Source organism: Marmota monax, unplaced genomic scaffold (genome assembly GCF_021218885.2).
Source record: "Marmota monax isolate L192 unplaced genomic scaffold, Marmota_monax_Labrador192_F-V1.1 WCK01_AAM20220418_F8-fsc00038, whole genome shotgun sequence".
NCBI lineage: Eukaryota > Metazoa > Chordata > Mammalia > Rodentia > Sciuridae > Marmota > Marmota monax.
Genome location: NW_026692498.1, coordinates 5,541,341 through 5,558,188, shown reverse-complemented (window position 1 = coordinate 5,558,188; position 16,848 = coordinate 5,541,341). Strand labels below are relative to the sequence as shown.

At 55.8% G+C, this 16,848-nt stretch overlaps 1 protein-coding gene across 5 annotated transcripts; it reads left to right on the top strand.

Moving 5' to 3' along the window:
- The first annotated feature begins 7,103 nt into the window (after positions 1-7,103).
- Carns1 (carnosine synthase 1) lies at positions 7,104-16,845 on the top strand. 5 transcript variants are annotated; one of them, XM_058579448.1, is made up of 11 exons: positions 7,104-7,176; positions 7,546-7,579; positions 8,860-9,133; positions 9,801-9,890; positions 10,139-10,626; positions 10,846-11,020; positions 11,099-11,184; positions 11,897-12,128; positions 12,215-12,495; positions 13,672-14,752; positions 16,410-16,845. In XM_058579448.1, exons 2-11 carry the CDS (start codon positions 7,577-7,579, stop codon positions 16,463-16,465), a joined length of 2,766 nt encoding a protein of 921 aa, XP_058435431.1. In that variant the 5' UTR covers positions 7,104-7,176; positions 7,546-7,576; the 3' UTR covers positions 16,466-16,845. The 5 variants fall into 5 exon arrangements, with proteins under 5 accessions (XP_058435431.1, XP_046301033.1, XP_046301034.1 ...); XM_046445077.2 differs by lacking the exon at positions 16,410-16,845 and adding an exon at positions 15,304-15,910; XM_046445079.2 differs by lacking the exon at positions 16,410-16,845 and adding an exon at positions 15,304-15,910 and having other exon boundaries at positions 7,115-7,176; positions 8,992-9,133.
- Positions 16,846-16,848: the final 3 nt, after the last annotated feature.

The following is a 16,848-nucleotide window of genomic DNA, read 5'->3' as shown; positions in this document are numbered from 1 at the left end:
TGCCTGGATGGATTGGCAGAAGCCCTGTGCCCTGTCCCTGGACCTGCCATCCCTTCCCCTCCTGCCCTCACCCACCCTCCAGACCTGCCCTCTCCTTTCTGACTGGGGACTCCCTGAGGCTGCCCATTGGCTTCTGGGGAAGCTGTTTACCAGCAAGAGAGCTGGTAAACCACCTTGCTCCGGCCTCTTGGGGGCAGGTAAGGCTCATGCACCTTGGGAGGAGGACTCCCCAGTGGCACTTGGGCCCAGGAGTGGGGGGCTAGTCTCTATTCCACCCCTCATTCCCCTCCCCCTAGGCTGGTTCAGGACTCCCTGGGGTGGAGGGACTCTCACCCACTTCCGTGCCCCCTCACCCATGCTCCTGGTCCTGTCAGTCAAAGGGAGCCAGAAAGAACAAAGGCCTAGTGTGCCCAGGACAAAGGAGAAAGGTCCCGCCAGCTCTTGTCTCTCCCTAAGCCCCAGTGCTCCCCCTCGAGACCGCCACCATGGAAACCCCCTCCCACACTCACTAATTGCCCCCGTGGGTGCCTGGGGTGCTTGGGACATGAGCCATTGTCAAGACAACAGGACTGGTGCCCGTGTAGGCTTGTGTCCCCACAGTGCCCATCCCTATCTCCCTGTTGCCTGCCCCGGCAGTTCCTCAACAGGCCACGGGTAAAGAACAGAGCAGGGGCACAGGGGGAAGTGTCTGGAGGCCCAGGCTTCCATGGGGACAGCCTGTCACCATGACTGTGCTGGAGCACTGGCATGGCCCCTGTCAGAGTCTGAAAGTGGAGCGTTCTGTCTATCCACAGGCTGCAGAAATGCACTCAATCTGTATGTTCTGTGGCACCTGCTAGGGGCCTGGCCAGGCCTGGGTGCAGCAGACCTGTCCCACTCCCACAGAGCCTGCTGCCTGGAGGAGGGACTCCTGGAGGGCCAGACCCACATCTGTAGTTTCTCTGGGGAAACTGAGGCTCAGGAGTGGAGGAACTTAACCTAAGGCCTACGATGACCCAAGATTTACTCCAGGCCCTGCCCTTGGCAGCCCATGAACCAGCCCCCCTGGATCCCCACCTTGGCCTGCCCTCCTGGACGTCCTCTGTGCTGCTTCACTCCCTTCCTGAGCCAGCCCAGGCTCCAGCTCTCCCGCCTGTGGGGCGGCAGTGGGGACCTCCAGGGTCCTCCCGCTTTCCTCTTCCCCGCTCACTGGATACCTGGACCTTAATAACAGTCTTACCTGAAGTTCTGTTCTGTTCTGTTTTTTTCTTTTGGCAACGATGATTGAACCCAGGAGCACTTAACCACCGAGCCACATCCGCAGCCCTTTTTTGAATTCTGTTAAGAGACAGGGTCTCATTGAGTTGCTTAGGGCCTAATTGGCTAAGGCTGGCTTTGAACTTGAGATCCTCTTGCCTCAGCCTCCCAAGCCACTGGGATTGCAGGTGTGTGCCACCTCACCCAGCCTAAAGTTCTTAAAGCCCTTTCTCAGATCTGCACCCACCCTGCATTTTTCTACAGGTGGCCCCAGCACAGACGGCCTTACTAGAGAGAGGGAGGCTCTGAAATACTGAGAGCTCATCCCAAGGCCTCAGCGAGAGGCAGAGGAGCTGAGTACAGAGCCTGAGACCCTAGAGGGGTCTGTAGGTGGCCCCTCCGGCTCTGTACAGAGAGGGGGGAGTCCACCCATGAGCCACTGTCCAGCAGTCCTGCTGGGAGACCAGGGGAGGCAGAAGGCCATGAGCTGGGGTGGTGAAGGCGTTCCTGCACCCGCTGTCTGACAGGGTCACAGTGTGGGGGACGCTGTGGCAGGGCCGCGCCATCTGGAAACCAGAACCATTAAGAATGTTAAGTGTTTTGTCTATGATCCTCATGATATGGATAACAGGGCATACGCCACTCAATAATAAAAGTACGTATTGCCTGAGATCGCAGGAAAATTCCCAGAATGAGACCAAGGATACAATGGAGACAGGCCATGAGGTGCGTTTCAGTGTCTTTCAGGATACAAACAATGGCGTTATTCCTCAAGCCTAAGCAACGAGAAATATTTATCCCATAGTTAACAATTTACATAACCCCCTCAACCCCATCCTAAAGCCACAACCTGTACAATAGCCTAGCTACAGGAAAAACGATCGCTGTGCCAACAGTACAAGGACCACCGATAGCTGTGCCAACAGTACAAGGACCACCGTATGTAGCTTATGGTATCCCCTCGGGGACAAGAGGCTAATAAAAACACATTCCCCAACCAATACACCCTCCTTTGCCTTACACAGAAACTTATGAAAATGGAAAACACAAAGTTCATATAAATGACAAATGGGTTGAGGTGTAAAGCCTGCCCTTTAGTTAAAGATTACAAAGACAAAACAATTGGTGTGCTTTGACCAAGGATCAAGGAAGTTCTTTAAGAAAGCAGTTGAATAGGTCATATGAAAAAAAGAAAATTACCTTGAAAATTAAAAATAGAATAATATAAAATTAACATAGATATATTTTAGAGGCACTTCAGAGTAGTAGGCTTTTAAATAATAGACTTTCACTACTTTTGCTGAGAGCCATAGCCAAGTAGGAATGACGCATGACATTTTGGGTTGAAAGGTGGCCCTGCTCAGGGATTAGGGTGGCTCCAGGATTAGGGCGGATCCTGCTGGGATTAGGGCGGATCCTGCTGCCTCAGGCGCCCGCTCCTGTGGAGTTCCCGTTGAGTTCTCGCGGGGTTCTGAGAGAATTGGTGCGCGGAGCCGAGTGGAGGCAGGGTGTTCACGGGAAGTGTGGGTAGAGTGTCAGTGAGAGTTCGGGAATAAAGAGTTGCTGTTTGAATCTACAAGGCTTTTGTGGTGGCTCGGTTATTTTGTGCCCAGCCAGACTGTGGCATACTTTAAGTGTGTTTTACTGGGATTTTAGTTTAGAAGTAAGAAAGCTTACCAATAATCATAAGTATGCTTTAAAGTTAAAGGTTAATGAAATAATTATAGGTATGCTTTAAATTTAAAAGTGAATAATAGGTCAGGAGTCATGTAGTCTGGTTGTGTCGCCTAGCACCTAGAGATTGAGGTGAAAACGTAAAAGCTTAGTTATGACTGTCTACGGTTACAGAAAAATATTTTGAACAATGTACTCAATATCCTAGGTAATTAATGTATGTCAGAAAAGATTGTACTTCTTGAAAATTATGTAAATCAAAAAAGTTTTGGGGGCTGGGCATGTGGCTCAAGCGGTAACATGCTCGCCTGGCATGCGCAGGGCACTGGGTTCGATCCTCAGCACCACATAAAATAAAGATGTAGTGTCCACCAAAAACTGAAAAATAAATATTAAAAAAATAAATATTTAAAAATTCTCTCTCTTCTCTCTCTTTAAAAAAAAAAGTTGGGGCTGGGGATGTGGCTCAAGCGGTAGCGCGCTCGCCTGGCATGCGTGCGGCCCGGGTTCGATTCTCAGCACCACATACAAACAAAGATGTTGTTGTGTCCACCAAAAACTAAAAAATAAATATTAAAAATTCTCTCTTTAAATAAAAAAAAAAAGTTTCAGGCTTTGAAGCTATCCATTAACTACCTTGTGGGGTGCAGAGCAGGCTGAACTGTGTTGTCTGCAGGGCAGGCTGAACAGATGTTGGCTGCAAGATAGCCCACGCACTCAAACCCCCCTCTATCTGGTCCTTTATCACCTGTTTGCCTCAAGTCTGAACATTCAACCCTGCTTAAGGCTGAACACTTAACCCCCCCTTGGGCCAACAAGGCAGCTTGCAGACCCAGAGGCCCCATTAGATTTGGGCTATAAAAACTCCCTCCTGCCAGGCCCCCCTCTCTCTCCCTCCCTCTCTCTCCCTCTCTCTCTCTTGCTCTTTATCTTTCTTATGTGCGCTCTCTGTCTCTCTCTTGCTCTTGCTCTCTCCCTGTTCATCTCTTCTCTTTTCTCTCTCTCTCTTTCCTTCTTTCCTTTCTCTTTGTTGCACTGCTGCAATAAAGATCTTTTGGTTGCTCTGAGTGTTGTGGTCACTTTCCTTTCATACCTGAAAAAACACCTGTTAAAAAAAGTATAAAACTAGGGCTGGGGATGTGGCTCCGAGGTAGAGAGTCTGCCTGGCATGCACGGGGCACTGGGTTTGATCCTCAGCACCACATAAAAATAAAATAAAGGTATTGTGCGCACCTATAACTAAAAAGAAAATCAATCTTTTTTTTAAAGTATAAAAATAAAGATCGCTCCCGAGGCAGCATGAGGTGTCTTCGGAGGCTGCTCGTCACTTGCAACCTGCCGTCCGACTCTTCTTCTTCCGCCGACACCACTCCTCCTTCAGGACCACCCTGGACCCTCACTCCCCGCACCGGGGCTGGACTTGGTTGGCACTGGGGGGAGCACAGTGGCAGTGGCCCCCTTGAAACAGGCCTCAGGAGTGGGTGGTCTCCACGGGGCCCCTCTGGCTGGGTGCTGTCAGTCTTTCCTACTCAGGGAAGCATTTTTTCGGTGCCCCTTCTGCAGTTTCCATTATCATCCACTCTACAGGAGCCCCAACAGAAAAGTCAGGCCACAAAAGAACAGGCTCCCTCCTCACATGAACACCTACTGTATGCACACATTCTCATGGGCCCTGCCAAGGTACATGATGTGCCAGAGTGGGGAGCAACTACTCAGCCAGGTACCTTTGTGCAGTGAGCAACCTGCACAATCATACTCGGTGAGACCATCATCTCCCTACGTGCTCTTCTGGAAAGTGGCTCAGAACAGGGAAGCAGCACATCCAGGAGCACCTGTGTGCAGGTGGCCCTGGGTTCCATCCTCAGCACTGCAAAAAGAGAAAAATTTTAAGAAGTAGAAGCCAGGTGCAGTGCAGTGGTGCACATCTGTGTGGGGACAAGGGGGGATGGCACCTAGGGCGGTCTGTGGGCCTGCATCAGCCCAGAGGACATGGGGGTACACAAAGCAGTGGAAAGGCAAATGGATCCCCACCTTGGATCAGAGGAAGGGCCCACAGTGCCCTGCCAGCTGCTACGGAGGTTCCCCTCTTCCCAGTTTCTCAGAGGCCAACCTTGAACTCCCTACTAAGTTCCTGCACAGGAAATCCTCTCTCACCCTCTCTGGACCCCAGTTTTCTCCTCAAAATAGGATTGAACCTAGGGTGCTCTATCACTGAGCTCCATTCCTACCCCCTCCTTTTAGTTGTAGATGGACACAACACCTTTATTTCATTCATTGATTGATTTTTATGCAGTGCTGGGGATCGAACCCAGTGCCTCACAGGGGCCAGGTAGGTGCTCTGCCACTGAGCCACAACCCCAGCCCTCTCTAGCCCTTTTTATTTTTTAGCCTGAAGCAGGGTCTCACTAATTTGCCCAGGCTGGCCTCGAACTTGTGATCCTCCTGCCTCAGCCTCCCAAGCTGCTGAGATGACAGACGTGTGTCACTATGCTCTGTCCTCCAAAACTCTTGATACAGAGATCTCTGAAATAAAAGGGTTTATTGAACCATTATGGATGTGAGCCAGATGGTGAGGGACAGGTTCCTACAACCACCAGCTGCACGGCTGAAAAGCAGCTGGGAAAATGCCCACCACATCTAAAAATCTGGAGTTATTATAATTAACATTTTGGGGAAAAGAAAGCCTAAATTGTTCATATTGAATCTACACTGGCTATCGATAGATAAGAGGGGAGGGACAAGGTGAAGCCAGCGGAGTTGTGGGACAGAAGGGCAATTGGGAAGAAGAGTGGCTGCTTCTTGACTGGCTGGGGCTGTGAAATGCAGTGACATTTTGGATCAACTCCTGGGGCTCTGAGTCAAAGCTTCAGTATGTTTGGGAACATGGAGCTGGGCTGGGGACGCAGCTCAGTGGTGGAGCACTTACCTTGTGTGCAGGTAGCCCTAGGTTCCATCCTAAGCCCTGCAGACAGAAAAAAAAGTGGAAGCCAGGTGTGACCGCACACACCTGTAACCCCAGCTACTTGGGAGGCTGAGACAAGACAATCACAAGTTCCAGGCCTGGGCAACTTAGCAAGACCTTAACTTCAAACGAAAAATGAAAAGGGCTGGGGACGGAGCTCAGTGGTAGAGCACCCCTGTGTTCAAGTCCCAGTACCAAAACAGATAAGCAAACAAACAAAACCACATTTTTGTTGTTGTTGGTTTGGCTGAAGCTGTTAGCTAATTAACTTATTTCTCTTCCTTTCCATCTTCCTCTCAACTTCGTAATTAAATTTAGGATATCCCAGAATTGTTATCTTTCTTACTTACAAAGTAAACCCTTGGTATCCAGCCAGGGTGGCCCGGGAGTGGGACAGCACCGCACTGCTCCCTGTACCTATATGCATACATTCTGGCAGAGGGAAGATCCCAGCTCTCTCAGTCACAAAATCTCAAATCACACCCCACTCTGAGCCTCATTTTCCAGTGCATAAAGGCAGAGAATCTAGCTGCTAACGGAGAGCCCCCTTCGGAGTCAGGGAAGGGGCACCCTTGCCCCCTGCCCTGTTGGCCACCACTGTGCTTCTCTCCTCTCCCTGCCAGGGAAGAGGGTATAGGTCCCTGCCCTGGGACTGCCCTCCAGGGAGCATCTTGCTGAGTGGTTGCCAGCCTGGCAGGCGCGAGGAGAAGAGGTGAGGTGAAGGGGGAACTCCACACTGTGCAGAGACCCTGGCCCAAAAGACTTTTCAAAGAATCTGCAGCGGGGCCAAGCGCTCCTGGCAGGAACGACAGCCGCCTGCGGGGCTGGGTGCGCTGGGGAGCCCGGCCGCCATCTAAGGGCAAGGCTGGGGACCGCGAGCCCCGCCCCCGCGTCCCGGCGACTCCAGTACCAGCTTCTGTGCGCGCCGGCCCCGCCCGCCCGCCTCCCTTTCCATCTCTTCTCCGTCTGGGTCTCCCTGTCCCTGTGTCTGCGACCCTCCGACAGTCCCGGTCCATTTGCCACGGGCCTATGTCAGGACTCGGTTTCTCTCTGAAGATTCCCCCGCTGTCCCACGGACTGTCCCGCTGGTGGGTCCCAGCAGCTCCCTTGCATGCCCCAGGCCTGGGACGCTAGGCAGGGGACGGGGCGGGGCCCTGGCGGTGGGTCCCGGGCCCCCCCACCGCCCTACTCTGAGCATGCCCCCGGCGCGCTATTTAAGGCGGCGCAGTCTCAGCCTCCCGCAGTGCCACCGCCGCCGCCACTGCACCCGCTAATCCACTGCGCCCAGCTGCCTCCGCCCGCAGGTACCCCGGCTCCGGCCCGCTCAGGGGAGCCAGGGAGGGGGGCTGCGGGCAGGGGCTGGACGGGGACCCTCAACACTAACCCGCACACCTCAAGGGGACTCCAGGTGTCCCCTGCGGAGGGGCTGGGCCAGAACTCCCAGTGCAGCCGGGCAACCCGGGACCATGAGTGAGCTCAGGGTGTAGGACCCTGGGGTCCCTGCGGCAGATATCTCTCCTCTCCTTGGGGCAGGGGTGGGGCAGCCTTGGCCATCTCCTGGCAGGGACAGGATGGAGGGCATTCAGATCCAAACGCTTTAGGGGTTGGAAGATGGTGGCGGGGGAGCTGGCTACCCTGACCCCTTGCTTTGTCTCTCTGTCCTTCTGGCTCAGCCCTCAGTCTCCCAGCCTCTCCACCTGTGAGATGGTGAGTCTCCTGTGACCCCTTCCTGCAAAGGCCCAAGTCCCTGGATAGGGGGAGGGTCCAGAGGGCAGCAACTGGCACCCAAAGGCCTAATGCTGCCCGCAGCCCATGTGGACAGCTCAGACCTGTAACCAGCTCCACCCCCTTGGTTCACCTCCAGCTTAGAGAGCCTGGCCCTCATCTGCCCCCACAGCAGGGTACCCTCAACCCCTTGACATTGATTAATTCCACCCCACGTGCTGAGCACCACTTGTACTTCTAGCACCACTATAGTTTTGGGGACACAGTAGTGAGCCCACAGTCTGGGGCATCAGGTGCTCTTTTCTGGGGAAAAGGGGCCCAGAGTTTGGCCCTGACCTTCTGGGACTCAAGCCAAACCTCTGTTGTCCCAGCCACAGATACTGTTTTGCAACCATGAAATGATCCCCCACTCCCAGCCTCATTAGCACCTCAGGGATGGGGGCAGGGCAAGCACCAGGCACCCACCAGGCCCAGAAAGACCTCACACCTTGCCAAGGTGGCCTCATCCACCCCCTGGAGTACAGGCCCAGCTGCCAGGCCTATCCAGGCCAGGAAAAATGCAAGGAATTAGTATCCCTACCTATGTCACATGGAGCCTCCCAGCAGCCCCATGTGGGAGCCAGCCAGCTTTAGAGAGGGGTAGGGGTTGGATTTCTTCCAAAGAAAGCAGCGTAGGGCTCCAGACACCTGAGAAGAAGAAACCAGCCCTGCCCTTCCTGGGCCTCACCCAGGTCCAGATCACACTAGGTCGTCAAGGCCTATTTGGGGATGACAACGAGATTCACCCACATAGTTAGGTGGCAGCAAACTCCATGCTGGCAGATTGGGTCAGTGAGGCCCAAAGCAAAATGACAGTTCCAGAGTGATCGGTGGGCTCATTGTCACGGGTTCTCTAGCCAGCAAACATTCAGAACCGTGACTGTGCCAGGCACTCTTTGGGTGCTGGGCATGCCTCGATGAACAAAACACAGAAATGCTGCTCTGGTGAACCACGCGAGGGCAGACCTGGTGCAGAGTGGGGGTGGCGGTCCAGCCAGCGGGACATTGCATCCTTCTCTCCCACCCTGGGACGCCCCAGCTAACAGTTTCTAAAGCACTCCTCCCACATTGTCCCCTGGGCAAGCCTTCACCCTCAACCCAGCTCTTCCCTCTCCAGGCCCCTTGAACATGACCCAGGCTGGGGGGGAAGGCAGGGCTTACACTGTTGGGGGACTTCGCTCCCTTGCCCACCCTGCCCAAGACCTACTACTTCTACCCCCCAGCTCTCCCTGGATCCACTGCATCCCCAGTGGGACTGTCCCCTGGGTTCCAAGGACCTGGACAGAGAGGTGGGCCCATGGGGCGGGGGCTCTGGCGTACCGCCCACAGACTGCTTCCCTGGCTCCTGGCACCAGGATGTGGGCTTGGACTGCAAGGGCTCTCCCGAGGGGGCCGAGGCCCGGGCCTGGACCGTCTACTACTACAGCCTCCTGCAGAGCTGTCTGCAGCAAGCTGGCCTTCCGGAGACTCAGGACCGCAGCCATGTGCCCCGCACAGGTGCCAGAGGGCTCCATGGGGGCAGGGAGGGGCCCTCAGCCTAGAACTTCTATCTTCCCCCAAACTATGGTGCCCTCTGAAGGTAGGGAGCTAAAACAAGGTGGTTGGGGGCAGGCAGGCATTGTTTCCAAAGGTATCGGTACCAGTGAGGTCAGAAGTCAGGGCTCTCCACTGTTCCCCCTGCCCCTGGAGATCCAGGCCTGGGATCTACTAACCAGGCAAACCACAACTCCTCCCCTGCTTTATCTGTTTTATAAATCAGGTGGCCACAAGTGATTCTGTGTGAACAGAGTTCACTATGAGGATGAAGTTCACCGATAGAATACATGAGAATCACAGAACTGGTCCCATTGTATAGACTGGGAAACTGAGGCTCAGAGAAACTTAGCTCTTCTACCCGCCTCCCTCTGCCTACAGGAAGGCCACACAGAAAGCCAAAGCTTAGGAGAGACTCACTCAGTCTATATGCCTTCTGGCCCAGCTGCAGAAAGGGGAGCCAGCTTCATAGGGCAGGATAGGCAGGTAGTTCCCCTTCCTACCCAGCCTCCTCTGTCCCCTGTACTCTTTCCTGAAGGACCTGGAGGCCCAAGGGTGAGGAGGGGGGTGGGGAAGGTACACAGAAAGACAGCACCGGGAGCTCCTGACTTGGCAATGTTCTATTCCCCAGGCTGCCCTGGGGCAGAGGTGACCTTGTGCCTTCTGGGATCCCCCAGCACCTTTCTGTCTGTGCTGCTGGAGGGTGGGGTGCAGAGCCCGGGTGAGTGTGTACCCAAGTTCCCCACCCCCTCCAACAGAAAGGGCAGCCCCGCCCTGGCCCAGCCACATCCCAAAATACCCTCCAACCCTGGCAACTGCCCACATTCCATGGGACCGGCTGCCATACTCTGATTAGGGGTGGGTTCTGGGAGAAACTGCACCTCACAACACAGGGGCTCTGGCTGGAGGTGGAGGGCATTGGGGCATTAAGCCACCCCTGGCCAGCCACCCGCCTCCCTCTGTCTACAGGAAACATGCTCCTTTGCCTGTCCCCTGCTTGGCTGACGAAGGTAGCAGCACCAGGGCAGCCGGGTGAGGCGGCCCTGCTGGTCTCCAAGGCTGTGAGCTTCCACCCAGGGGGCCTGACATTCCTGGATGACTTTGTCCCCCCTCGGCGTGCCACCTACTTCCTGGCAGGCCTCGGACTAGGGCCTGGCCATGGCCGGGAGGCAGCAGAGCTGGCCCGAAACCTGACTTGCCCCACAGGAGCCTCGGCAGAGCTGGCCCGGCTGTTGGAGGACCGGCTGCTGATGAGGCGGTTGCTGTCCCAGCAGGGTGGTGTGGCTGTGCCAGCTACCCTGGCTTTCACCTACAAGCCTACAGGGCTGTTGCGGGGAGGAGATGCCAGCCCGGGACTACGGCTGGTGGAGCTGAGTGGCAAAGAGGGCCAGGAAACACTGGTGAAAGAGGAAGTAGAGGCCTTTCTGCACTCCGAGGCCCTGGGTGATGCCCTGCAGGTAACAAGCTCCTGATGTCTTCAGGTGCCAGCAAGAGGAGACCCATGAGTCCTGATGGGAAGCTGTGCCCAGGTTTTAACCCTATCATTGCTCCATCCCTCTGGGGCAGTGCCCTGACCTCTTAGCTCAGCTCAGTCATTGGCACCAGTGGCATAAGCATCTCACCTATGCAGGTATATGGGTGGTGGTGAGAAAACCCCTTTCCCCTTCCTGCTGTAGGTGGCCGTGAAGCTCAGTGGCTGGCGCTGGCAGGGACGGCAGGTTCTGCATCTGCATCCACGGGCAGAGCGGGACACAGTGGTGGACACAGTGCTGATGTTGCTGGAGAAGCTGGAAGAAGAGGAAAGTGTCCTGGTTGAGGCCATGTGCCCATCTGCCCAGCTGCCCTTCCCAGGTGAGAGCCACCTGTGCCAGCCAGGGGCGGGAGCCTGGTGGTTTTGTGCTGGACTTAGACCTCTCCATCTTCCCCCAGGCGGTCCCTCTCCCAGCCCTGAGCTGGCTGTGCGTATCTGTACTGTAGTGTGCCGGACTCAGGGTGACAGGCCCCTGCTGAGCAAGGTGAGAACACTCCCACAGAACTTCAGCTCAGCCCCATGGATCTGATGAGGCCCCTGAGCAATCTCTGGGCAAAAAGGACAAAACTCTTTGAGGGAATTTTGGTTATCCCTGGGGAAATTTCTGGGTCTGCTGACACTTTTTCCTTTCCCTTCCAATCCTCCTGAACCTCTCCTACTTTGGGAGCTTCTGCCCCAGTACTCAGCTGGTTACTAGGGCTCAAGGGGCTGATTCCTTTCCCAGAGAACTCTTGCCCACAGAGTAGGGCCTCTGATAGCCTTCCAGTGACTTGAGGCTTAGACTAGCAGGGCCTCCAGGCTGGAGATCTCAGGAAGGCTTGGGGAACTTCCTAGGTACCCAGCTCTGAGCCAATCTGAAAGGGAGAGATTCAGTACTGCCAGCAGGGAGCCAGGGATGAGGTTTCCCAGGGACATGCTAGGGCTGGGACACACCAGAGGTGCTGCAGGACTAGAAGCAACCGTGCTTGGAACTTTCTGGGAGCAGAAATCCCACCTGGGTCTGAAAGCCTGAGTCCCTGAAGAGTTCTGGGAACCAGATGGCAGTGGCTGGGGAGGGTGGTTTGAGTAGTTTGAGTCACGCTGGAGGATGCGTGCTTCTTGAAACTCCAGTGAGGGTGTCTGGATATTCACCCAAGAGGTGTGTGTGCATGGGGCAAGGGAGAGGGGCCAGTCCCCCTGAGCGGAACCTTGCCTAGGTGGTGTGCGGCGTGGGTCGTGGGGACCGGCCTCTGCGGCACCAGAACTCCCTGCCAAGTACGCTGGAGGTGGCGCTGGCCCAATTAGGACTGGGCGAGCCAGCGCAGGTGGCGGTCGTGCGGCAGCGCGTCAAGGCTGCAGCTGAAGCTGCGCTGGCTGCAGTGCTAGCGCTGGAGGCCGGCCTGAGCGCCGAGCAGCGCGGCGGGCGCCGGGCCCACACTGACTTTCTTGGTGAGTGCGGGCGGCCGGGGCTGGGCGCCTGGGGGCGAGGACCGAAGGCCGTCCGCGCTGAATCCGCGCCCCCCTGTCCGGCCCAGGCGTGGACTTCGCACTGACAGTGGTCGGCCGCGAGCTGACTCCAGTGGCCCTGGAGCTGAACGGCGGCCTGTGCCTAGAGGCCTGCGGCGCGCTGGAGGGGCTGTGGGCCGCGCCCCGCCTGGGGCCCGCGGTCGAGGAGGCGGCGGCGGCGCCACTCGTGGAGACCATGCTCCGGCGCTCGGCGCGCTGCCTCATGGAGGGAAAGCAGCTGCTGGTGGTTGGCGCCGGCGGAGTCAGCAAGAAGTTCGTGTGGGAGGCGGCGCGCGACTACGGGCTCAAGGTGGGTGGAGTCCTGGGCGGGGCCGGGCTTCGAGCCGCGGCCGGAGTGGTGGAACCGGTCTAGGGGCGGGCCTTGGGCGGGGGGCGGGGCTGGTTAATGAGGCGGGGCCAGAAGGGGCGGGGCCTGCTCTGGACATCCCTGTTAGCGATTAGGACACTAAACTGCTCTCTCCCCGCCAGGAATGAGAAGCCCTTGGGAAGAACACAAAGCCTTCCACAGAGAGGAGGCTGGAATGGATGGGCAGAAGTGGGAAGGGGACAGGGACGGGATTTAGGGTTGGTGCCAGAGCCCACGTTTTGAATGCCAGGTTAGGGCGTCTGGTTCTGTCCTGTGGAAAGGGCAGGCTCTTTAGAATTCCACACACTAGGTACCTAGGGCCCGCCCAGGATGCTGGGGAGCAGCTTACAGATCCCAAATCAAGTTTACAGCAGTGGCTTCACATTACCTGGAGCGAGCCAGACATTCTTATCCCCACTGAACAGATGAGAAAGCTGAGGCCTTCTCAAGCCTCCTCTACCACAGCAGCCTCCTCTCCCCTCACCTACAGTGAAACACCCCCTGGGGAACCCCTTTCCAGCCTTCCGGTCTTTTTGCTTCCTACCTTGAATAGTGCTTTAACTAACGGGAATGCCACCCTACTCCTGATGCCAAGTGTCCCTGTGCAGACAGGACCTCATCAGTGGCTGCCTCTGCCCTGGCTGTCAGCTGCTTTGTGTCTGTGTTTCCCCAAAGCCATAAACTTTAGAGACACAGGACTCCTCCCAGGGTACCTTCCAGTGAGCAAACCACCTGCTCCCTGCTCCAACCCTGGTGGCTTCTCTCCAAGTCTTGGTTGAGGCTTTTCTGAACTCTCTGCCATGCCCTGTGCTCTTACCCTCCTCCCCAATTCTCCCCTTCCCCCTGCAGGGCTCTGCTTTCTCCTCTTCCTTCTGGCTGACCTTATTCTTCAGCTTCCAGCTTAGCACTCTCTCCTTTAGGACACTTTCTACCCCTTCCAGGGTAGGTGTCCCACCCATTCTATCAATGAATCATCAACAAATATTTATTAAGCAGCTAGTATTTATGAGCCCATCTCCCCTTTGGGCTGGGACCACAGGACATCCCAGGCTCCATCCTGTCTCCTCAGCACCCAGCTCCTACTGACCTGGGTGTGTTGCCCTCCTGTGGTTTTTGCAGCTGCACCTGGTGGAATCGGACCCCAACCACTTTGCATCCCAGCTGGTGCAGACCTTCATTCACTTTGATGTGACAGAGCACCACAGGGATGAGGAGAATGCGAGGCTGCTGGCAGAGCTGGTACGGGCACGTGGCCTGAAGTTGGATGGCTGCTTCTCCTACTGGGATGACTGTCTGGTGCTCACGGCCCTGCTCTGCCAGGAGTTGGGGCTGCCCTGCAGCTCCCCAGCTGCCATGCGCCTGGCCAAACAGAAGAGCCGCACCCAGCTGCACCTGTTGCGCCGCCATGGCCCACCCTGGCCTGCACCCTCCATCCATGCTGTGGCCTGCTGTCCATTAGAGAGTGAGGCTGATGTGGAGAGGGCTGTCCACCAGGTTCCCCTGCCAGGGGTAATGAAGCTGGAGTTTGGGGCAGGTGCAGTGGGTGTGCGGCTGGTAGAAGATGCACCACAGTGCCATGAGCACTTTTCCCGAATCTCCCGTGACTTGCAGGGTGAGGCTGACCACCCAGGCATTGGGCTGGGCTGGGGCAATGCCATGCTTCTAATGGAGTTTGTTGAGGGCACTGAGCATGATGTGGACCTGGTGGTGTTTGGTGGGCGGCTGCTGGCCGCCTTTGTCTCTGACAATGGCCCCACAAGGCTGCCTGGCTTCACAGAGACCGCAGCCTGCATGCCTACAGGGCTGGCACCAGAGCAGGAAGCACAGATGGTGCAGGCAGCCTTCCGCTGCTGCCTGGGCTGTGGGCTGCTTGATGGGGTCTTTAATGTGGAGCTTAAGCTGACTGGGGCAGGGCCTCGGCTCATCGAGATCAACCCCCGCATGGGTGGTTTCTACCTGCGTGACTGGATCCTGGAGCTCTATGGTGTGGATCTGCTGCTGGCTGCTGCTATGGTGGCCTGTGGCCTTCGGCCTGCCCTTCCTGCCCATCCACGTGCCCATGGCTACCTTGTGGGCGTCATGTGCCTGGTGTCCCAGCACCTGCAGGCATTGAGTTCCACTGCTAGCCGAGAGACTTTGCAGGCCCTGCATGACCAGGGCCTGCTGCGCCTCAATCTGCTGGAGGAGGCCCTGGTGCCTGGTGAGTATGAGGAGCCCTACTGCAGTGTGGCCTGTGCTGGGCCCAGCCCCGCTGAGGCCCGCCTCCGCCTGCTGGGTCTCTGCCAGGGACTGGGCATTGATGGGCCAAACTACCCAGTTGCCCACTTCCTGTCTCACTTCAAATAGCATTGGGGCTAGGGGGAAGGAATGAAATGCAGGGGGCAGGGGCAATGATGCCCTCCACTCCCTGGTGATTGCCCTGCCTCTCTCCCTATTGCCCTGCCCAACCCCCAGTGTGGTCCACTCCCCTTGCCTCAGGTCTGTCACAGAATGGCAGAGCCATTGAGTCTTCTAGGCTTAAAGACCATAAAATAAGCATCTGGAGGGTAGGGGTGGGGCCTCTTGCCCTCATGAAGGCCTCAGTCCAGCCCACATCCGCTCCAAGACACTAGCCCTGGAGAAATAATAGCACATATACACACCCCCCACACACATGCACACACACTCACACCCCCCCACACACACACGCTGCTACCAACTATCCTAGATTGGAGTGAGCCCTGACCCAGGCCCTCCTCTCCACCCCTCCAGATGTTTCTCTATCTAGGAGGAGAGAACCTGGCTGGATCCCTGGACGTGGACAAATGCCAGGACAATTTGCGATTAAAGCCCCTGTTTTTCTCTTTTCCGAATTACATGAGTTATGGAGCCTATTGAAAACTTCTGGCAGTGCCCCTGTCTCAACTGAGCAATAGAAGCAGGTAGCCAGGCTACCTCTTCTCACACTTCCAGGTAGACACTATTCCCATTCTACAGATGAGAAAATGGGCCCAGAGAAGAAAAATGACTGTCGCCAAGGTCATAGCACAGTGCATATTAATACAGTGCAATGGCCAGGTTTCTGTGTTTACCAATTCTATGTGCCCATCAGCTTCCAGGCCTCCCACCTCTCTGCCCTCATTCATAAGCAGCTCTGAGACTCCTGAATACCCTGTACCTTCCCATGCACCATACACCTTCTCCACCAAGTGCTTTGGCCTCTGGCACACTTAACTAGCACAGGCAGAGGGTATCTACACTACACTCCCTTCCTCATTCAAGGAGACTGCTTTAAGGCTCCTGCCTCTGTCCTGCACAGAAGCTGTGGACAACTCTGCAAGCATTCTTTCCCCAAATAAATGTTTATGGACTAGTGGCATGTTTGGAGTCTGGAATAGGTTATCTCAACTGGACAACTCCCCCAGGCTTGGCAAGCAGAGGAAGGGGAGGGAGAAGTGGGTGGGGAATTCTGTAGCATCTTGAGCTAAGGAAAATCCATCCTACTGGCCAGGCCTCTGGGCTGATCTTTGGCAGAGGCCTGCCCTACACCTACATCAGGGCCCAATCTAAGGATTTCCTTTGGTGGGATTACAACCAGAGGCCACATCCAACCAAATAAACCTCGGCCAGCCCGGAGACCCCCAAGTTGTGCAACTGGAAGCCATGGTTCCCAATAGTCAGATCTCACACCCAGGCCTGGTCTGGTCCAAATTCACCCTCTACAGAGCCCATCCAAAATGAATCCGTGCCCATTTTAATGTGTTAATTCATTCCTTTCAACCAAGTTCTATTAAGTTCCCTTTCTGTATCAGGCAGCCAAATTACTAAATGTGTTTAAATTAGTGAAAGTTCATATTGAAGAGCTCTGAATTCTTTAGGGCAGAAGTCTGGTAACGGAGCCCAGCATTGGACAGCACAACCAGTAAATGTATGACTTGTAGGACCTCGATGCGGAGGTTGATTAAGAAGGTCCTACAGTTACTCAGGAGCGAAAAGACAAGGACGCGATTTGCCTCTCACTTGGCAGCCAGCTTGGCAGAGCACAGTTCCAGCAGATTTGAAGTTGCACTTTACAGTCCTACACCTGAGTGCACTTTTGACTCTACGCAACCAAACTCAAACTCTCCCCACCAAATTCAGACTCTCCCCAGAGCCCAAATGGGCGCCTCCAGGCCTCTTCTGCCTGGTGCAGACCGGGGAAACTGCTGGGAACACAGAGTCCTGCTGACGGAAGGGGCTGGTGCGACACTCGCGGACTACAACTCCCGAGAGGCCTTGAGGCAGACGCCGTCTTTCCTCCCCGTCAGCCTGAGCGGC